The following is a 22,610-nucleotide window of genomic DNA, read 5'->3' on the forward strand; positions in this document are numbered from 1 at the left end:
TTTAGTGATTATGTGTTCCAGTATATGGAAATCTTGAAATTAGAGGAGAAAAAGAAATAGACTAATTAAAGATCTTCTGGCTGGGAAAAATCTTAGCAATCAAAACTAATGTACTGCAAAAATTAAATTTTGTATTTCAAATGTCACCCATATATATTGAAGAAAAAATCTTGACACAGCAGCAGAGACATAAATAATTTTATTAGAATGGCAAGAAACCAAGAATAAGTTTTAAAATGTTTCAAGACGAGAAAAAAAGATAAGGTTTAGCAGTTCCAAATTTAATATTATCAAGCAGCAGGTCTGGTCTGGATTGCAGACTGGATTAAACATTCAAAATGAAAAATAGTAAAACTTTACTATTTTAAATCAGCATACCTAGATGGCCTATGCAATTATTTATGGATTAAAAATCAACCCAAATCACTATAACAGAAGAAAAATGTCATAGTTATGGATTATTGAGATTTCTAGGGGCCAAACCCATTGCATTCAGGAATACAACGGGCACTAAATGGGGGAGGGGAGAACTCTGCAGATGACCTCCCCCCCCCCGGACCTGGAAAGGCTGCAGGTTAGAGGTCGCCGGGCAGGGAACTGCAGCATCTGGGCCTTGAAGGGAAGTGGAAGGAGGAGGGGTGGTCAGGGGTGGGAGACAGCTGGCCACTGGACAGACAGGCAAGGCAGTTGGAAGAGGAACTCAAGGGTGGGACAGCTCTGAGTGGGTGTTAAGTGCTGAGTGGCACTTAAGTCGTGAGACCCGCTCCTCCTCCAAGGTGTTACCAGAAATATATAGTGGAACAAATAGTTTTTACATCAGAATATATTGCACTCCATAAATTCTCTGCTTATCTACAATCTACAACAGAGGCATATTCCAATAAAAAATATGAGAAATAAAAGTGACTTTTTAACCTAAATAGGGGGAAGTATAGGAGTTCAACCACATACAGATGTAGAATGCTGATGACATCCGAGCTCAGTTTTGCCAGCTTCCAGGTGGAGCCTGGAGATCACCCCAAATTACAGCTGATCCCAAAACTACAGTGATCAGTTCTCCTGGAGAAAATGATTGGTTATGAGGGTGGACTCCATGGCATCATGCTCTGCTGAGCTCCCTCACCTTCCTACATCTTGACCTCCCCAGGCTTCACCCTCAAATCTCCAGGAATTTCCCACCCCAGAGATGGTAACCCTAAATTAGATTTCATTTCTTTATATAAAAGCTGACAAAAACCTTGGGTTGTGTTAGATCACATGATCAAGTGAAAATTTGTTCTTGGTTTCACTATGAGGAAGATATTATTTTGTACTAGAAGCAAAGCCTACTGCAGCCAGGGAAACAACAGGTGCTAGGGATGCACTCCTTCACTGTGTCCTTCCTAGGGGTTGGCCGTATGGCAAAAGCTCCTGCCCACCCCTGGACTCTTGAGGCCCTGTCTCCAAACCTCCAGGAAAATTCCTGACCCAGAAGTCACCAACCTCCAGGCACAGCCTGGAAGTCTTCTGGAATTGGAGGTCATCTGCAGACTATAGATATCAGCACCCCAGGGGGAAATGGCTATTTTGGAGGGGGCACTCTGCAAGATACCATGGATACCACCAAGGTAGTATCCATATGGAAAGGGAAACTCTATATCTTCCCAGTTCCACCCACATCAGCATTATTTTCCCTACTGCAGTTGCCCCTGACAGCTACCCCCAAAGCATTCCTCCCTTCTCAGATTGCAAATTGCAAAGGTCACATGACTTTTTAATGCTTGAACAGGCAGGTCATGAGTTGTCTGCATGCAATTTGAGCTGATTGGTCCTCACTAGCAGAGTGCAATTTGACCTGATTGGCCCTTATTGGCAGAGTGCTCTTTCTATTAGCTGTACACCCCCAGGGAAGGCCAATCAAGTAGGGAGTGAGTTGTCTGCACACAATTTGAACTGATTGGCCCTGATTGGCAGAGTGCAGTTTGAATTGATTGGCCCTGATTGGCAGAGTGCTCTCTCTATTGGTGGCACACCCCTAATCAGGTAGGGAGTGAGTTGTCAACTTATTATGCTTAGAGCCAGCTTGGTGTAATGGTTAGGAGTGTGGACTTCTAATTTGGTGAGTCAGGTTTGATTCAATGCTCCCCCACATGCAGCCAGCTGGGTGATCTTGGGCTTGCCACAGCACTGATAGAGCTGTTCTGACCGAGCAGGAATATCAGAGCTCTCTCAGCCTCACAAGGTGTCTGTTGTGGGGAGAGGAAAGGGAAGGCAATTGTAAGCCCCTTTGAGACCCCGTCCAGTAGAGAAAAGCGGCATTAGTTAACTCATCTTTTTCTAGTGATAGTTAGGATAGGGGGTTGTACATCACATGAGTTAGTTGAAGCAAAGTAGTCAAGAGCTTTGAAAAACTTGTAGCCAGATTTGAACTTTGAAAGAACCAAAGAGTTCAAATCTGGACACAAGTTTTTCAAAGCTTTTTATTACTACTTCACTTTGACTAATTTATATGTGTCTGTAGTCATGCATCCTGCTTTTTTTTGTGGTTCTCGTTTGTTTAATGCCCTTTGGGGGGGATTCCAGAGGCATTATAGCACGGAACGGGTTAACAAAGGGGTGAAAGTTCCCTTTTTATTCTTAAAATATTGTTCTTAAGTGTCTGTGATGCATCCCACTGGCGCTGTCTTGCTCGTTCCGGCTTCCACCCCGTCCCCACTTGCAGTTCACCGTCCAACGGACACCAGCTGCTAGTCAAGTGGGCGCGCGCCTCCCGCTGCTTAGCCTCCCTAAGTCAACAGTTTCGGAGGGTGCCGCCGCATCTTCTCTTCCCGCCTTTCGCCAGTTCGTTTCCTTACGTAACCTTTTACCGAGCTTTGCTCTAGACGGGATGGGGGCGGGCACTTAAAAACTCGCCCGGCTTGTTCTTGGCGAAAAGGAGACGACGGGACGTTCCCGCTCTCCCTTCCCCTTCGAGCCCTCGCTCCCCGGCGAAGTATGCGGGGGAAACGGGAGGCTGCAGCTGCCCTCATCCCGCCGAGCGGCACGGCGTTATAAACCCGCCTCAAGTTAACGGGGGGGGGGGGGCAGCTGCCCCAGCTCCGCCGCCGCCGCCGCCGCCGCCGCCGCCCCAGCTCCGCCGCCGCCGCCCCAGCTCCGCCGCCGCCGCCGCCGCCGCCGCGTGTTCTCCGCGTCCCCGGGCTCTGCCCTCGGAGCGCGGAGGTCCTGCCAAGAGGCTCGGTGGACTCGAGGGAGCTGAAGCCGCCGGCGCCGGACTGCGCTTGTAGCACTGTGCGGAAGCCTGCCTAGCCCGGCGGCTCTCCCTGCAAGGAGGCGGCCGGCCAGCGCCTTCCCTTCTGCCCAAAAGTCCCTTCCCGCCCAGCCCACAGGCCGTTACCCTGTCGCCGGGGGCGGGCTGAGCAGCGGCAGCCCCACCCCTTCCAGCGCCCGGCTTGGGGGCGGGAGGGGGGTGAGGGCGCCGGCATCTCGCGGGGAGGGGGCAGGCCGCGACACTCTCCGGGAGACTTTGGTGCACACACGGCGCACACATGGCTTCGACCGCTGCTGGCCCGCTGAAGAGAGCGACTCGGGGGGCGCTGGCCGTGCTGGTGAATCGCACCGGCCTCCGGGGCATCCAGCGTCTCAGGTAGGGGGCAAGGGAGGAAAAGAGTGTCGCATCAGGCAGGACACGGAGCCAAACGGGTCACCGTGTTGGTCAGAAGCAACTGGACAAAAGTTCGAGTCCGGGGTCACCTTAAAGGTGCGCCTGGACTCAAACTTCGTTCACAACGCAAGTGGGGAAGGCTTAGAGAAAGCGAAGGGGAAGGGGAGCAATCGCAAGAACAAGGAGGGGGAGGCGATTACAGAGTAAAGTTGTCTCCAGGCTTTAAGCCAAGGGGTTGGATAAAAAAGACGGAGGGATCAATGTCAGAATCGGCATGGGGGAGTGGGTGGGAGTTCTTGGAAGGAGACTTGCTGGAGATGAGGGGATGGAGGTATTTCGAGGACACAGAAGAAGGGGCGGGAGGAAGTGGTGCACTTGGGAAGGGGGGGAATGGCAATATTTGGACACAGCTGGAGATGAACGAAGGGTTCGGAGAGCACAGAGGAGAGTAGGAAATGTGTGGGTGAACTCAGCTTTCTTTGAAATATGAATCCTTTTTGCATATTCTGGTACAGTGATGGATCTTTCTTCCCTGAAAGTGTATCTGAATAATTCTGGCATTTCTTCCCTAATTTCTGTGGGAAGAGCATTGAAGCAATTTATTTGGAGTCAACAAGGAAAGAGAGTTGGTTAAAGCCAGCCAAATGAAGTTCCTACATTGTTAATGTCACCATTGCCTCTGGGTGTGCATTTTAAAAATCAATGAAGTTAGTTTTGGTTACTTCTTAATTAATTTTTTTTTGGGGGGGTACAAACACCAACTAGACTAAAGGGGCTCCAGTAGCTTCAGGCTCCATTGCTCTGTCCTGCTGTGGCTGAAAACAGAGCTGGTGGTTTGCCCAGTTCAGCTTGCAGGACCCTGCACTTTTCTTGGCACATTTGCTGATATCAGAGATGATTTTGGCATGTCCTGTTGTGTCAGCAGATTCGTCAGGAAGTGAACTCTCCTATCGTTATTTAAACTGTCTGTACTTCTGTACACTTGCTTTGCAGTATCTTCTTATCCCAGAGTTTTAAAAAATCAGCTAAATTGCTAGTTTCCTATTGGTTAAGTGTGCAAAAGTACAGGATCTAAGTGGTTTTTCTTCTTTTGTTTTTTATTCACAAGAAATGGGACAGTTCCTAATATGTGTGTCATACTTCCAATTCAGTGGGACTTTTATATTTCTGGAATAGTAAACCACCTTGAGTTAGAAAGGAAGGGTTGTGTAAAAATATGTTAATAAACATATTTTATTTATATTTTTGTTACTTAATAGTCTGCCTTTCTCATGTACTCTGAAGGCAGATTATGTAAGAGTGTGAGCAATAGGATGAGGAGACTAATAAACAAAGAAATAGGACTAGGATTTCCAGAAGTGTGAAACAAGGCATAAATATTAAATATCACACATTAAACAGTGCAGGAAATGGTATTAAGTTAGCAGGAATGTAATCCAGTGAAAGCAAGGTAAAAGCATACAGCAACAGATAATACATGTATTTATTAAAACATTTTAATGCCGCCTTTTCACCTGTTTAGTGTTCCAAAGGCAGTGAACATGAAAACATTTGAACACAGTATTTAAAATTATAAAATAATTCAATGAAAACACACTAGCATGTCTTATCAGGAAGGATGGCCAACAATAGTTATTAGGGGTATGCCAAACAAAACAGAAAAATCTTTACACTTCAAGATGGAGACCAATAAATCTTCGTGGGGAAGGAGTTCCAAACATCTGGTACTACAACTGAGAACAGAACTGTTCAGGAGGGCATTATTATAAAGGAATGGGGCTGCATTATAAGAGAATGATTCAGGGAGATGTTTTGATAGAAAGAACAGGACTATGGAATATACTACTACTATGTAATATAACAAATTGCCACAACAAATTGTGGCAAGTTCTTGAAGAGATGGGAATACCAGAGCATCTTATTTGTCTCTTGAGAAATTTATATGCAGGTCAAGAAGCAACAGTGAGAACTGAACATGGAATCACTGACTGGTTCAAAATTGAGAAAGGAGTTCGGCAAGGCTGTATACTGTCGCCTTGCCTATTTAACTTGTATGCAGAGCGCATCATGAGAAAGGCAAGATTAGAGGAGTCACAAATTGGGATCAAGATTGCAGGGAGAAATATCAACAACCTCAAATATGCAGATGATACCACTCTAACGGCAGAAAGTGAAGAGGAATTAAAGAGCCTGTTGATGCGGGTGAAGGAGGAGAGTGCAAAAGTTGGCTTGAAACTCAGCATCAAGAAAACGAAGATCATGGCATCCGGCCCTCTCAATTCCTGGCAAATAGATGGGGAAGAGATGGAGATAGTGACAGATTTTATTTTCCTGGGCTCCAAGATCACTGCAGATGGGGACTGCAGCAAAGAAATTAGAAGATGCTTGCTCATGGGGAGGAAAGCTATGGCAAATCTAGACAGCATCCTAACAAGCAGAGACATCACCCTGCCAACAAAAGTGCGTTTAGTCAAGGCTATGATATTCCCAGTTGCAATTTATGGCTGCGAAAGTTGGACCATAAGGAAGGCCGAGCGTCAAAGAATTGAGGCTTTTGAACTCTGGTGCTGGAGAAGACTCTTGCGAGTCCCTTGGACTGCAAGGCGAACAAACCGGTCAGTCCTAGAGGAGATCAGCCCTGCCTGCTCCTTAGAAGGCCAGATCATAAAGATGAAACTCAAATACTTTGGCCACCTCATGAGAAGGAAGGACTCCCTAGAGAAGAGCCTAATGCTGGGAGCGATCGAGGGCAAAAGAAGAAGGGGACGACAGAGAATGAGGTGGCTGGATGGAGTCACTGAAGCAGTAGGTGCAAACTTAAATGGCCTCCGGGGAATGGTAGAGGACAGGAAGGCCTGGAGGATCATTGTCCATGGGGTCGCGATGGGTCAGACACGACTTTGCACCTGACAACAACAACAACAATGTAGTATAAGGACTGTCTTCTCCCACCAATTCCAGACACCACTGAAGGGCCTGTTTCAGGTATCCTTTCCATCTTAGGCAAAACAGGTGCCAGCACCAGAAAGGTATTTCTGCATAGTTTGCAGAAACCAAGGGTATGGGAGCCTTCCTCACCACCATATACAGCCTGTTCCATATGGTGGGGCCACTACAGAGTGCGCTTGTACAAGCAGTTGTTGCTCTTGACTCATTTGCACAGTGGCGCCAGTAGAAAACAATATTCAGATGAGTGATGTTGTCATGGCGGGGCATAGGAGGAGAGTCAGTCTCCCAGATATAAGAGTTCAAGGCCATGAAGGGCTTTGTATGTCATGGCCAGAACCTTGAATTGAACCCAGTAACTAATAATCATCAAAAGGTGCAATTACACATCAGAATTAACAAGGGAGTTTAAGCTTTCAAATCGTTATCCTCTCCAAATCTGAGAACCAAACTACAGATTGTCTGGGTCCACAGACAAAGACTACTGAATGAGGAATTAATTAACACAGGACCTCCGTGCTGGAAGAGTTGGTTTTCAGGTGACTCTGTGGGAGCTGGACCACCACCACTTCCCAACATCTGGCAAATGTTTCTGCAGGGGTGATGGGTGTCAAGGCGGCCAGCCATCAGGTGATAGAGCTGTGTGTCATCTGCATATCGGTGACATTCATGGTGGTACTTCTGCATTCAAGGTATATAACCCTTGCCCTTTACATATGATCACGCTATTCACATGCTAATCAAAAACAGTGTGGTCTCTATTAAAAGGCCAAGGTACTGATTCTACACCAAGCTGGCACGTCTCTCTCAATTTGTACTTACACAAGCCGCCTTCTGCTTTGCATTTTGTTATTGCAGAATGGCAGCAGAAAACCTGATACACATCTCATCAGGAGAAACAAGTATTTTAACCTGGTCCTACATGTAGGACTATGTAAGATCTGTAGCATATGAAGAATATCCTGCAGGTAACATTAGAGGAGATATGTAGTTAGCATAGTTAGAATAGGAACTTCCTAATATTTTTCAAATAGTCTACTCCTATGGCCTGATTGGTGCTTTGGAGACTTCCTGATTCTTCGAACACACTTCACCTCTGCTTGCCTCTAGAATCAAGAAGACTGAATGAACAGAACATGGAAGTTAGACAGTTGGGAATCTCTTTCTCCTCTCTTTCTATACAAATTTGTTTCTCTTCTAAATAAAACTATTTTATTGTTTTAAGCCTCATTGCATATTTAAACTCTGTCAACACTACATTTATCTGTTCCCAGTGTCAAAACCATGTCTGTTTTTTGCTATTTTGCCATTTGGCATTTTTCATTACTTTATTCACTGTCATTGTAATTGCTAAGTTTAGAAACCTAGGTGTGAAATTACATGTAGGGAAAATTCTCTGCTCTGCCCGATCACCATGCCAGCGTTATCTCCAGCAATTGTGTCTCCTGGACAAATAGAAACTTGTTGTCTGGAACTCTTCACACTCAAAAGCGCTAGTGGGGTTGGGAGTTGGGGGTTAAAATGAAGCAGAAGGCACCTTACGGTAATCTTAGCAAGAGTTGTAAGGCTACTAGCATAGTTGTATTTTTGCAATAAAGAAACTTCCCTTTGAATGGAGTTTTCTTACTAACTGTTTATGCACTGGGAACTTGACTGCCCCAGCTCCTGTGCACGAGCACAAATCAGGGGCAGATAAGGCGCACTGGGCCAAATGCTCCCCAGTATGGGTGCAGGAAAAAAGTGGGGCAGCCTGCCATGGCTAAAACTGCAGCCTGCAGCCCGGCATGAAACCTCCAGTGCGTAAATGGTCATTGAAAGCAATCAGCTAAAACCTTACACCCAGGTTTCCTTTATACTTCTCCACAGTGACTATCTGGCCATATGCCAAGACCTAGTTTTTCTGGTTATTAGTTGTTTATTCAGATCCTGTCGCCATGGAAACTGCAGGTAATTGTTCTCTGGATGTAAGAAATTTTGAAGTTCTTTCATAGTAATGTCAGAACACTTATAATTGCTGAGCTGTGCAACTGAACAAGCCAGTTTCTTTGTTTAGTATTTAGTATTTCATAGAAGTAGCTCCTTTATTTACCTCACCTCCCCCTTTCATCTGTATCTCTGTAAGCCAATTTCATGCTCACAAAAGCAGCCGGCAGACAGAACTCTTGACTGTTCCTAATTCTGCTCGGGCCAAGAACAGAAGGTACTGAAGAGTAGCATTTACAAAGGCAAAAAGGTATCAAACAGCCATTCATCTCTAACAAAACTGTATTAAAATGCCTTGGGATCTGATATATTATCAATTTGATAAATGGGTTGCTAAAGGAGTCAGGGTACCTTTTATCAGAAGATACTTCATTCTGGCTTACACTAACTGCAATTTCTGCACAATCTGCTAGCAAATTACAATCCCATGGAGAGCATATTACAGTAGTCAGTCCTTGAAACACATGGATTGTCTAGTACAGGGGTAGTCAAACTGCGGCCCTCCAGATGTCCATGGACTACAATTCCTAGGAGCCCCTGCCAGTGAATCCTGGCAGGGGCTCCTGGGAATTGTAGTCCATGACATCTGGAAGGCCGCAGTTTGACTACCCCTGGTCTAGTAGAATTGCTCAAGAAAATGATGCAGAAATTGCTGTCACTGTGGAATGTATTATCCCACCTTTGTGGGAGATAACAAATGCAGCCAGTTGCATTGGTTTTCAGTGTAATCAAGGCTACATTCAAAGTGCTCCTATTCACATTTAAGCCTAACATGGCCTAGCACCTCTCCTCAGAGAAACATACTTGTCTTCTGACATCACCTTTGTAGGCTGTAACTCAGCCTCCCTCAATTTGGGACTTTAGAGCACCTGAAACAAGAAGTAGGGCTTTCTTTGTGGTTGCCCCAAATATAGAAGAACTGTCAGCATCAGCTGGAATGAAGGTACAGGGTGGGGGAAAGGATTGGAAACTCTGATTTGTTTCATAGATGACACAAAAATAATATATGAACAATATTTTGCCCTCTAGGCTCAGGATTGATTGGGCAGCTGCTGGAATACAATGGTAAAAGTCATGCATGTTCATGACATAGATAAAACCTGAGAGGCACATGTGCCATGTTTCTTCATAGAAGTTTGGCAAATGCTTGCTTCACTCGTGCCTGATTATGTGGATGTTACCAGTAGCAGCTAGTGCCTAGAGTGGCTGGTAGGATGGAGTGAAGAGCAGGAAACTAACTCTGATTTTGTCCCCATCCTTGTCCCCTGCAGCTCTAAAAACACTCGAACAGAATAGTTTTTAAATATGCAAACAACCTTCAGAAGGCTATTAAGGGAAACACAGTGCAGCTTCTGCCTCCACCCATCCTCCTCTATCCACACTAGAATAAGAATTGTTTTTATATGCTGTTTTTTTTCTACCAGTAGTCTCAAAGCAGTTTACAGTCCCCTTCCCTTTCTTCTCCCCACAACAAACACCCTGTGAGGTGAGTGTGGCTGAGAGAACCCTGATATGACTGCTCAGGCAGAACAGCTCTATCAGTGCTGATGGCTGCATGTGGAGGAGTGGGGAATCAAAACAGATTAGAAGCCGCTGCTCTTAACCACTACACCAAGCCGGCACAAAGCCATCTCTCTCATTTTTTTGCTTCATGTCTTTTCTATACATAATAGTAATACGTTTTTGTGTTAATAAAAAGCAGCACACTATTCATGCTTATTTGAGAATTGCCTGCTGGGCAGTTTTACTTCCAAATAAACAAGCATATGACTGGCTTGGCGAGTTAGATTGTCTGAAGGAAGGGAAACACTTTCTGTTAATGCAATCCTATGCAAAGTTCTTCTAGCCTAAGCCCATTAATTAAAAGGGATTTAGAATGAAGCAACTCTGCATGGGAATGCAGTGTACAAATTTCACAACAACTTCTGATAGTGTCCCAATTGGGGGGGGGGACTTTCTAAAAAAAAATACCCTCTGCAAAGTACTTGTTTAAAAAAGCCTACCATATCTGAAGCAGATAACAAACTTTAATTACTAGTATACTGTAAATGTATATTGTGCTTTGCAATGTAAAATCAGCAAAAACAACACTTTGGCTTGGCTCCAATATAAGTTTAGAGAGCAGGCAAGAGAGCAGAGAAAGCTGGAATATATACTCATAGTACTTAAAATTTGAGCAGTCACACAAAGCTTATGCATATTTAGGGTTTTAAATTAGGAACTCTGCTTTAATTTGAAACTTGGCTGGTTTTAATGGGCTTTTTGGACTGCAACTTTACCACCTTTTCGGTCCTGGCTCCTGCCTGGTGGAATGAGCTCCCGGAAGAGCTGAGGGCCCTGATAGAACTGGCTCAGTTCTGCAGGGCCTGTAAGACGGAGCTCTTCCCCCAGGTGTTTGGTTGAGGCCAGGACAGCAACACATTCCATTTAGGCCCCTCCTCCAAGCCTTGACACCTCACACTGTTAGAGGAATACAGCTGGAACTAACTGTGATTTATATTGTATTTAATTACTGCATGATGTTGCTGGATTATTTTATGGGTTACTGAATAATGTTACTAATAACGTTACTGAACTGTATCTTTTAAAATGTAAGTCGCCAGAAGTCGGCAATCCTGGAAGTGGTGGCCTAGAAGTCTAAATACATTTTTTAAAATTATAATAAAGGACCTCAGACACACCTTTAGAAATAGAAACAAAAAGGTGTACATAGAAAGGAATTTAGGTTTCACTGTATTCCTGACTAAAATGTAAAATATTGTATTTTTAAAAGTATTCTAACCCCCCTCCCATTCCATGCAACACTTTTTATTAATATTATACTACCAACCAAAATAACCCAGCATAGCATGCAATATTTCAAGCTCTTCAGAGTTCTTTATGAGGCTGGATGTTAAAAAGCAAGCAGAAAAGAGTCAGACAATCCAATGGAGAGATTTACAGTGCAATCCTAAACATGTTAATGACTGAGAGGGAAGTCCATTTAGCTCAGTGGGGTTTACTTTGTACTTAACGTGTTTAGGATTGCAATCTTTGTGTATTACATTTGGAAAAAAACTAATTATGTAGCAGGAGACACATATATCCTTGATGACAGCAGAACAAAATGGCAAACAACCCTCCCCTAATTGTTTTAGATAAAATATCCTTGCTTTAAAAGGTGAGAAAGTAATTTATCATGATGGATCACATTTAAAAAATAGACACAGAAGCCTGCATAAGATCATACATTTGTGCATTCAGATCTCTCGTGGCAAGTCACAAGCCCTGCTGGGCAAAAGCCCCACCTGACTCTGCCCGCTTTATAGGAACAGTTAGTGGGTGCCAGGAAAGGTGTCAGCAGGTGCAGTGGGCACTGTGTTGGGAACCCCTGTGATGGAGTATGCAAGATCTGCAGTGTGCCTGGGGCACACAGGGGGCATTTGAGGAGAATTCATTCATTCATTCATTCATTCATTCATTCATTCATTCATTCATTCATTCATGTACCGCCATTCGCCAATTTGGTCTCATTGCGGTTCACAACATTAAAATACAATAAAATTCCCACTAAAACGTCCCCCAACTTACATCGTACACATGTATCACACCTACTAGTGGCAATTGTCACAATTCCCATCCCATCTCCTCCCTCTATGTTCAGCATGGTGGGTAAGATAACATTCAAAGCGAGTGGGAGCCAATCCGATGGATCTTAATTTTCACTATCTCCATATTAGAGATCTCCGTATTGGAGGGGATCCACAGATGGATTTACGGGAGAGTGCCCTGGCCTCAACCATATGCCTGGCAGAAGAGCTCTGTCTTGTAGCCCCTGCGGAAAGCTGGTAAATCCTGCAGGGCCCTTAGCTCTTCCAGGAGCTCATTCCACCAGGTCCGAAAAGACCCTGGCCCGGGTCGAGGCCAGGTGAACGTCATGTGGGCCTGGGGCAACCAGCAAATTCATACCCGCAGACAGAAGTGCTCTGCGGGAGGCATAAGCAACCAGGTAAGTGGGACCCAGGCCGTGTATGGCCTTAAAGGTCAATACCAGAACCTTGAACCTGACTTGGAAACAGACTGATAACCAGTGCAGATGGCAAAGCACTGGCTGAATATGGGCCCTCAAGAGATGTTCTAGTGAGGACCCTGGCAGCTGCATTTTGAACCAGCTGTAATTTCCGAATCAAAGACAAGGGTAGGCCTGCGAAGAGCAAGTTACAGAAGTCTAATCTGGAAGTGACCGTTGCGTGGATCACTGTGGCCACGTGTTCCGAGGACAGGTAGGGTGCTAGTAGCTGGGCTTGGCAAAAATGGAAAAAAGTCGTCCGGGCTACTTTAGTGACCTGAGCCGCCATAGAGAGGGAGGCATCAAATGTCACTCCCAAATTCCTGGCGGCTGGTGCAGGTGTTAATTGCACCCCGTCCAGGCATCGGAGGCACGCTTCCTGATTCTGCCCTCTTCTACCCAGCCACAGGACCTCCGTCTTGGAGGGGTTGAGTTTCAGGCAACTCTGCCTCAGCCATCCAGATGTGTAGTTAGTAAGTCTAGACTAGGAACTAGGTGGTATTTTCAAATAATCTTGTGTGCCAAGTGGTTCAATTTGAGACTTCCTACTTCTTTGAGCCACCCTTCCTCCCTGTTTTATTTCAGGTGAAGAACAATTAGTCAGCTAGATCAGTGGTCCCTAACCTTTTTCGGGCTGGGGACCAGGGGGGGAGAGGGAGGTGCTGGCACTGGCACCCGCAAACCAGCAAGCGCGCCTTCCTCCCCCTCCCCACGGGGCAGCGCTTGCTGTGCTGGAAGTAATAGCTGCCTCCTGGCGCAGTGAGCACCACACTGCAGGGGGGAGGCATGGTCACCGCAAACACGGAAGTGTGACATGCCGGTGCCCACAAACACCCACCAGCGCACCCGCACCTCCTCCCACAGTGTGGCGCTCGCTGCGACGGGAGGCAGTGATCACTCCCAGCGCAGCCAGCACGCGCCGTGGGGGGGAGGCGCACCAGGCCGTGGCCCTGTGGTTGGGGAACACCGAGCTAGATGGCTAGGACTCTCTCCTCTTTCTCTTTACAAAGTTGTTTCACTTCTCAATAAAGCTATTTATTTGTTAACCAGCCAGTATTCTACTCCTTTGTATATTTGGACTTTGCCAACTCCAGGAACTAGGTCATGAAGTGGCTGGGAAATTACCAGGTCAGTGGCTTTTAGGACTCTATAGCTCTTTTCCAAGTACCACAATCATGCAATCATTTCTTATGTCTACTTTCACTAAGGTTTAAAAGAACATTTCCTGGAAATACAAATGCATATATTGCTCTCCTGCAATCTTCTTTTTATATCTTCCCTGCTTTATTTACCTAACTTGTCCAGAATTTTTCCAATAGTAAAAGTTAACCTTGTTTAACATTTGCCAACAGGTTTATACCTTTCTGTTTGTTCTATCATCTCCCAGTCACCTTAATTGTACCAAAATACCATGACTGTAGCCCTGATCTGAAATGTAATAAATTACAACTGCGCAAATAGAATAGGAAGTATGAGACCGTGCCTTTCTTTACTGCCTAACTTTCTCCTGAAAACAGTTCAGTAGTAATGGGAGTGGTTTCTGCCCTCAGTCTATAAAATAGTGTCCACCACCCCAGGGTTGAAGAGTTGGGTTCTACCCCCAATGGACAAACTGTCTGGGGCCATTTTGCTAAAGACAGGGTTATATAATGTCTCGCTAATAAACACATATAAACACAAACACTTCCTCAGCAAAGGAAGAATCAAATATTTATTTTATTTAATTATTATATTTATATACCGCCCCTGAGGTTCAGGGCGGTTTACATGGAACATAAAAATAGATACATGGAACTTAGTTTTTCCATAGCATGTACATAACTACAATAACAATAATTCACATTAATAACTATAACAGAGGTAACGGACAGTAATAGTGCAAGCAGGTCCAGGGGCAGAATACGTGAGTGGATTTCTGGGAGGGAGAGAGAAGGGGCCCTGTAGATATTGTTGGTATTGCTCAGTCTCAACCAAATGCCTGGCGGAAGAGCTCCTTTTTGCAGGCCTTGTGGAACTGTTTTAGCTCTGTCGGGCCCTGGTTTCCTCTGGGAGCTCATTCCACCAGGTGGGGGCCAGAACAGAGAAGGCTCTGGCCCTGGTTGAGGCTAGGGATCATTAGCCTGTTGATGTGGTAAAGGCAGGAACTGAGGGACGGAAGTGCTCCGCCCTGTAGTCAGGTTTGTTCTGAGGAGGGACTCAAAGATCTTCCATAGCCTGGCCTCACCAAATGCCTGGTGGAAGAGCTCCATCTTGCAGGCCCTACAGAGCTGTGATAGTTCTGTCAGGGTCTTCGGCTCTTCCGGGAGCTCATTCCACCAGGTTGGGGCAAGGACCAAAAAGGCCCTGGCCCTGGTTGAGGCCAGGTGTACCTCCTGTCTGCCGGGGACCATCAGCAGATTCAAACTTGCAGAGTGAAGAGCCCTGGGAGGGGGGCATGTCATAAGGAGACAGCTGGTCCCTCAGATATGTGGGGCCCAGACAGCAGATGGCCTTAAAGGTCAGCACCAAAACTTTGAATTTGATCTGGAATACAATTGGCAACCAATGCAGCTGCTTCAGTACTGGCTGGTTATGGGCCCTCCAAGTTGACTCCATGCGGATCCTAGCAGCTGCATTTTGTACCAACTGTAACTTCCCGGTCAAGGACAAGGGAAGGCCCACATAGGACGAATAAAGGAGTCTATCCTGGAAGTGACTCTTGTATGGATCTCTGAGGCCAAGTGCTCTGGACGAACAAAGTTCTATGTATGTATTATAACCCCAGAAATATCTATCCTGATTTCATCTGACCTTTCCCCCCTATGTTGAATAAAATATTAATTTGGAATATAAAAATGTAGCAAATGCCATTAAAGGATTTCCCAATTCTTCCCTCAGGTTCCTAGGCTGAGCCAATAGTCAAAATATTGTACTTTGACAGAGGGACAAGCAGAGTTCTTCAGCTAAAAAGAGAAAGAAAAACAGGGGGGAAGGCAGTGGATTGCCTCTGAGGGAAGGCAGTGGATTGGGGGTGGCATCATAAAAGCATTCAGATTTAGATGCACAAAAGTGCTGAGCAGGCATGTAGATTTAAATGGTGCTATTGTCAGGTTATACCATTGGCATTCTGGGAGTGCGATGTAAAAAAAAATGGAGTTCCCTTAATGGAAAGATAATGGCCAGCAATTGTAAAAATGTCTCCCTAACATCAGGCAACATGCACTGTTACTTCATTCCTTTTTTGTTGTTGTTTTTGCCACATATATAACGTTAACAGCAGCAAATATTACACAAAATTGTTAGAGGGGTGTGATATGGTGTGACCATAATAAAGTAATAATAAAGTTGGTAATGTCAGTCATTTTGGGGTGGTAACAAAGAACATCCTCCTTAATATTCTTCCAGTTATCAACAGACTAGTAAAAAAGCCCATTTCTAAAATGGGCATGTGGAGGGTGGTGGAGAAGGCTGGGTGGGCGAGCACAGTGTTCTCAGCGGTGGCGTCGGGAGAGCAGGGGCGGGCGGGGAGGCCCAGCAGGGGTGCAGTGTGTATGCGGCGTTGCCACGGCGCTGCGGCGAGGGCCTCATCGGGTGAGTGGGGGCCGGCGCAGGCTTTCCTGGGCCGGTGGTGGGAGGCTCGGGGTGGCGTCGGCAGCCCTTTTGGGTAGGCGGCATCCCTGGCAAAGCCTTCGCATGGCGAAGGCTTCCTGGTGCTGGTGGGGTGCGGCGGGAGGGTCCTGCCATGCTGTGCGGGCCTTGGGGGTGGCTGTCGGCCATGAGAGGGGCAGGGCTGCAGCATCCTTGAAGCCGCGGCCCTGCCACTGTATTGCAGGCCCCCGTTCCCCCTCCAAGGTGGCAGTGTTGGACCCTGGGCAGGAAAGGACCAGGGATGCCGTGTCGAAGACATGGCGTCCCTGCCCCTTTCCCTAGGGTGAGGAGAAGGCGGTCGGAGGACTCACCGTGTCAGAAGGCTTCTTCTTCTGTGCGGCGAGTCCCCGGCTGGCCCAGGCGAGGCCGGGCCAAGCAGCCAATGGGGAGCCATGCTTTGCACAGCTCCCAATTGGCCGCTTGGCCCTGGAGTGACACTTGGAGGGCCCGCCCTTTCTCCTCCCCTTTAGCCCTTACTGCTTTATTATTACCTCTCTGTAGGAGCGGTTACAGATTTGCTTTCCACATTTTTTTTTATTCTCACCTGTTTTCTTTCAGTGCTCTGCAAATTAATGCACCTCCTGCTGCACCAATAGCCACAAAAAGTTTTGTCTGTGGGGTGACAGATATTCCACTTCTTTCCAAAACTGTGGATCAGTGTCTGGAGGAGACAACCCACAAGTATCCGGAGCATGAAGCTTTGGTTTATTCTAAACATGGGGTTCGGAAGACTTTTGCCCAGTTTAGACATGATGTAAGTCAATTATTCCCTTCTTACTCAGTCCAAAAGGCTAAGTTTTCTCTGTACTGTCAAATCATCATATCTCATAGTTTTCCAGAAAACACTGAAAATTAGTTTTGAAAGGTACTGTCGTCAAGATGGATGGTTGTCTACTACTTTCAAACAACCTTTCCTAAACAAGCTACCTCTGTACACAGCTGAGCTGAATATTGTATGGCTGGCATCAAAGCTGCCATTTTGGGATCAAATGAATGAGATAGTGCTGGTTAAACAGCTCCAAATTCTCTTTAATGAAGCTAAGCATCTGTACCCATTTCATTCTGGTGCTTATTTCCTTTTCCTGTATTCCTCTAGCAATAGTTCAAGTTGCTGAGACTGCTTCTCTTTTGCATACTCCAGGTAGAACAGGCAGCAATGGGGCTTCTGGCCCTTGGCTTGAAAAAAGGTGACCGACTAGGGATGTGGGGCCCCAACACATACGAATGGACACTAATGCAATTTGCCACAGCCCAAGCAGGAATCATCCTGGTAAGTTTGTCTTTTAAATCCAAGAGCTCCTGACTTATGGGGAAGGGATCCTGGATATGTAATGGATAACCAGCCCCCAAATTTGAGATGACTCCCCTTCTACATCCTCCCATCTACTCCCCTCCCCATCCTTAAGCTGCACATGCCTCCTCCTTTTGTAGTCCTACAAAAAACAATACCTGTCACCTGTTGCAGTTCCTCTGCCTACTAATGTGCTGAGCATGTTTCCTCAGCTTGGTACCAGATAAATCTCTCCTGGTGCTACCAGTCACTGGGTGAGTATGAAGTGAAGTTGTTCCTGCCCCCGTCTCCTCACTCTGTGTCGGCAGCCCCTGTGGACTCTTCCTTCATCTCTGCTTTGTGCAGCACAGGTCAGCTTTCTTCCCTCCCCCATCTCTTTCCTGACTTCCTTCTCACACACCCAGATTAACTGGGTTGCACGGGCTGCTTCCAGCTTCCTCCCCAGCTGAAGTAGAGGCTGACCTCCCCCCCCCCCATGCTTTCCAGTGCTTTCCAACCACAAAAAGCACAGGGGGGAGGGACTGCTCCTCACAGTGTTTCCAACCTGAAGGACCAAGCTAATGAAATCACGCCCACTTGTTTCTCTCTGCAGGCTTTGTATTGGCAGCCCACCCCCAGCACAGCCTGCAAGTAACAGAATGGGGGCAACTTTACATACTGATTAATCTGCATGTGAGTCAAATATGACACAAACACATGCCCTTTGTAAAGCCAAAAGAGTAAAAAAGATTGCCTTCCTTTTGAGTAATACAATATTTAACGGGTTTGCATTTTCATAAAAGGTAATTGCATTCTCTTTACAGAGACGAATGATGTAGCTTTTCTTTTCCTCATGAAAGGAAACACAAAAAGTTGTATACTCTCCTACCGATATACACTGGTCCAACAAAAAAGAGTATCCGTCTAGGATAGCTAGATTTAAGTCCACTCCCATCTTAGAGACCAACAAGAGTTTCAGGATATAAGCAAGCCTTTCTCATTTTTTTAATCATTGAGAACCCCCTGAAACATTTTTCAGGCTCCAAGAAACCCCAGAAGTGGCACAATTGTGCAGAATATGGTTGGGAAGCATAGCTGTGTTTGTACAGCTGTGTTTGCCACCTGAGGCCCCTCCCCTTTCCCACCCCCTCCAAGCTCATCACTAGCTGTTTGGGGGAGGGGAGGGTGGATCAGCAAGCCCGTATAGGGTCATGCCACCCAATAAATAACAAATTTTAAAAATATATTACAAAATAATTAACTCCCACTCATTCGGGAAACCCAGGGCTGTCAAGAAACCCCAAGATTATACCCTGCGACTCTTAAGGTGCCATTGGACTCAAATCTAACTGCTCTACTGAAGACCATCATGGCTATCCTTTGAAACTATCCATCTAATCCTAAACCTGATTTTGCACTTGTCACTTGCTGTACTTTTTAACTTGTCTTCTGCCCTTGGTGGCCATGCACAAAGGACAGAAATATACTTTATAAATACGTTTGTAACATGCTATTGAATGAATTGATGCAAAAAAAGTGGATTTAAAATTGCATTCTCGCGTTATTTCAATTTTTCTGCTATTTTTGAAATGCATTTTTGGCACTCACCCATCATTTTTATCCATATACGTACAAATGTAATCCCATTATGATTGGAATTTTTGACATTTTAATAACTTTTCCCATAATAATAATGACCAGAGACATCTGTATAAATAGGCATTACATTATAAAAGTTAGCAAATTGCTATAGTATAGGTTATCCTATAAAGGCATTTTTCTCACTCTCTCATATAGATATATGATAAAAGCAAAGGAGTGCCTGCTTTTCTTCATTACCCACATATAAGAAGGGTGTATGTGCGTAAGAGGGATTTCATGACATTTCCTTCATTCTGCTGCCCTTTGGACTGTACAACACATTGTTCATGAGGGTATCTAGGATACTCAGGAGAGTCTTTGCAAGAGACTTAGTGAAAGGGTATAAAACAAAGGTAAAGCAAGGGTAAATATATATCCATTAATTTCCTCCAGAACCAGGATTGCATCTAAAATGCTTCAGCTTGAATCAGTATTTTGATCATAGGAAATTCAAAGCAGGAAGTTGTTCCAACTCCACTAAAATTGTACTCAAAATTCCTGCAGTGTTCCCCTCATTTCTAAGCATGCTTATGTGGTTCATTTCCCCCCCCCCCCCCGAAATATTCACCACATTTTTCTGTGTACTGAACCACCTGCTTGACACTGAATGACCTAGTTGTATCTTGGGAGAAGAAATGTGGTTTTGGCCAAATTTGTATACTTCATTCTACCAACTAAATAATATAGGATCTCTGACTTCTTCACCCAGCCTATCATTGTCTTACAGCAGGGGTACCTAACATTTTTGACCTTGTGGGAACCTTTGGAATTTTTTTGGGGGGGGAGGTACTGAGCAGCACCCCAAAAATGGGTGACATAGGAAGTGCAGCCAAATCTACAGTGGAGTCAAATGCAATACTAGAATCATAGAATCATAGAATCATAGAGTTGGAAGGGGCCATACAGGCCATCTAGTCCAACCCCCTGCTCAACGCAGGATCAGCCCTAAGCATCCTAAAGCATCCAAGAAAAGTGTGTATCCAACCTTTGCTTGAAGACTGCCAGTGAGGGGGAGCTCACCACCTCCTTAGGCAGCCTATTCCACTGCTGAACTACTCTGACTGTGAAAATCTTTTTCCTGATATCTAGCCTATATCGTTGTACTTGAAGTTTAAACCCATTACTGCGTGTCCTCTCCTCTGCAACCAACAGAAACAGCATCCTGCCCTCCTCCAAGTGACTACCTTTCAGATACTTAAAGAGGGCTATCATGTCCCCTCTCAACCTCCTTTTCTCCAGGCTGAACATTCCCAAGTCCCTCAACCTATCTTCATAGGGCTTGGTCCCTTGGCCCCAGATCATCTTCGTCGCTCTCCTCTGTACCCTTTCAATTTTATCTACGTCCTTCTTGAAGTGAGGCCTCCAGAACTACACACAGTACTCCAAGTGTGGTCTGACCAGTGCCGTATACAATGGGACTATGACATCTTGTGATTTTGATGTAATGCCTCTGTTGATACAGCCCCAAATGGCATTTGCCTTTTTTACCGCTGCGTCACACTGCCTGCTCATGTTTAGTTTACAATCCACAAGTACCCCAAGGTCTCGTTCACACACAGTGTTACCTAGAAGCGTATCCCCCATCCAGTAGGCATGCTTTTCATTTTTCTGACCCAGATGCAGAACTTTACACTTATCTTTATTAAATTGCATCTTGTTCTCATTTGCCCATTTTTCCATTGTGTTCAGATCTCGTTGAACTCTGTCTCTATCTTCCGGAGTATTTGCCAGTCCTCCCAGTTTGGTGTCATCTGCAAACTTGATGAGTAGTCCCTCCACCCCCTCATCTAGATCATTAATAAATATGTTAAAAAGTACCGGGCCGAGCACCGAGCCCTGAGGTACCCCGCTACTCACCTCTCTCCAGTCTGATGAAACACCATTGACAACAACTCTTTGAGTGCGGTTCTCTAGCCAATTCCCTATCCACCTGACTATCTGAAAATCCAGATTGCAGTCCTTCAATTTATCCATCAGAACATCATGGGGAACCTTGTCAAAAGCTTTACTAAAATCCAAGTAAATGACATCAACCGAATTTCCCCGATCCAGCAAACCTGTTACTTGGTCAAAAAAGGAAACCAGGTTGGTCTGGCAGGACCTGTACTACTTTTCTGGTTTTGCAAAATAATTTCAGAAAGGCAATAAAAAAGTGAAAGCCCAAGGGGAGAGGGACAGACATAAAGAGGAAGAAAAAGAAGGAAAGCCTGAAGGGGGAATGGAACCACATGCTGACTAAGGAGGGCTTAGTAGTTGTGGCTGTAGATGCAATAGTAAAAAACCTTTTCATTTGAACAAGGGCAGCCAGTAGCAAGCCCTGGGCAGAGTCTGCACTTACTTTGTTTATTCTATTGTCAATCCTGTTGAATTCAGATCAATTTGAACTCAGGTCTTCTTCCCCCCCCCCCTTGAAATCCAAGCCTCTTTCTTTTCCTGGGGGGGGGGAGGAGCCAAGCAGGGAGCCTCTTTCTTTTCTTGGGGAAAGGATTGAAGAAGGCAGAGGAGGGAGAAAAAATCCAAGACCAACAGAAGTTGAGAGAAATTAGGGGCTTCTCCTTTCAGGCAAGCTTGTCACGTGGCCACCTTTGGCCAATCAGGGCGTCTACCACGGAGGTTCAAAACAGCCTGCTTTCTCAATCCGAATCTTGAAATATTTAGCATTAAAAGCACTGTAAGATATCACACAATAAAGGTAGGGTCACTCCGGATCAATCCTTCTTGCTGCAGAAGGAAAATTTAAATCACCCAAAATCAAAATGGAAATCGCATTTTGTGTAGACGGCAGGGACTGAATCAACCTGGGATTGGAAAAAAAGCTCCGTGCAATTTACACCCTGGTTTACAGTGGCCATACCCACTTTCTCGAAAGCTCAGCTGAAGTCACATAGGGGAACCCTGTCTTACAACACATGTTTTGAAGATAAAATATTTGATTTCTCTTGCAATCTCTTGATTTTTCCAGGTTTCTGTGAACCCAGCGTATCAATCCAGTGAACTAGAGTTTGTGCTGAAGAAGGTATGAAAAATCTACAGTAGTCATAAATTTTTGCAGTTTCAACAGCAAACAAGTTTCTTTAAGATTCCTGAGTCCACTTCACCAGATGTGAAATGCCTTAGAGTTGGATAGAAGAAAAAAAGTTGGGAACAAGGCCTTGTTTATGTCATTTCTATACAGCGCTTTCAGGAATAATCACTATGCTTACCTAAGTCCTTTAGAATCTTGCACAGAAGTATCACAAACCAGGCCTTTTCATTTGTCAGAAACACCCCCCCCCACACACACACACACACACACACTCTTAATATATAGAAAAATCTTGCCTGAGAACTCACTTCATGCATCTGATGAAGCAGGTGTAAGTCCAAGAAGGAGCCACATGACTCTTTAATTTTTGTTTTTTATATATAAAAACCGTGGATCAGCAGCTCCTCCCTGGCTGCTGACTCGGGGGCTG

At 45.3% G+C, this 22,610-nt stretch overlaps 1 protein-coding gene across 2 annotated transcripts in view; it reads left to right on the plus strand.

Moving 5' to 3' along the window:
- The first annotated feature begins 3,152 nt into the window (after nucleotides 1-3,152).
- Nucleotides 3,153-22,610, plus strand: part of ACSF2 (acyl-CoA synthetase family member 2) — a 76,374-nt gene continuing 56,916 nt past the window's right edge. Inside the window, exons 1-4 of one of the 2 annotated variants that reach the window (XM_077327935.1) lie at nucleotides 3,153-3,622; nucleotides 16,803-16,998; nucleotides 17,386-17,514; nucleotides 22,118-22,171. In XM_077327935.1, the coding sequence (XP_077184050.1) occupies nucleotides 3,525-3,622; nucleotides 16,803-16,998; nucleotides 17,386-17,514; nucleotides 22,118-22,171 (477 nt within the window). In that variant the 5' untranslated portion in view covers nucleotides 3,153-3,524. The remainder of the gene's footprint in view (nucleotides 3,623-16,802; nucleotides 16,999-17,385; nucleotides 17,515-22,117; nucleotides 22,172-22,610) is intronic. The other variant, XM_077327934.1, reaches the window with a different exon arrangement.

This window comes from Paroedura picta, chromosome 3 (genome assembly GCF_049243985.1).
Source record: "Paroedura picta isolate Pp20150507F chromosome 3, Ppicta_v3.0, whole genome shotgun sequence".
Lineage (NCBI taxonomy): Eukaryota > Metazoa > Chordata > Lepidosauria > Squamata > Gekkonidae > Paroedura > Paroedura picta.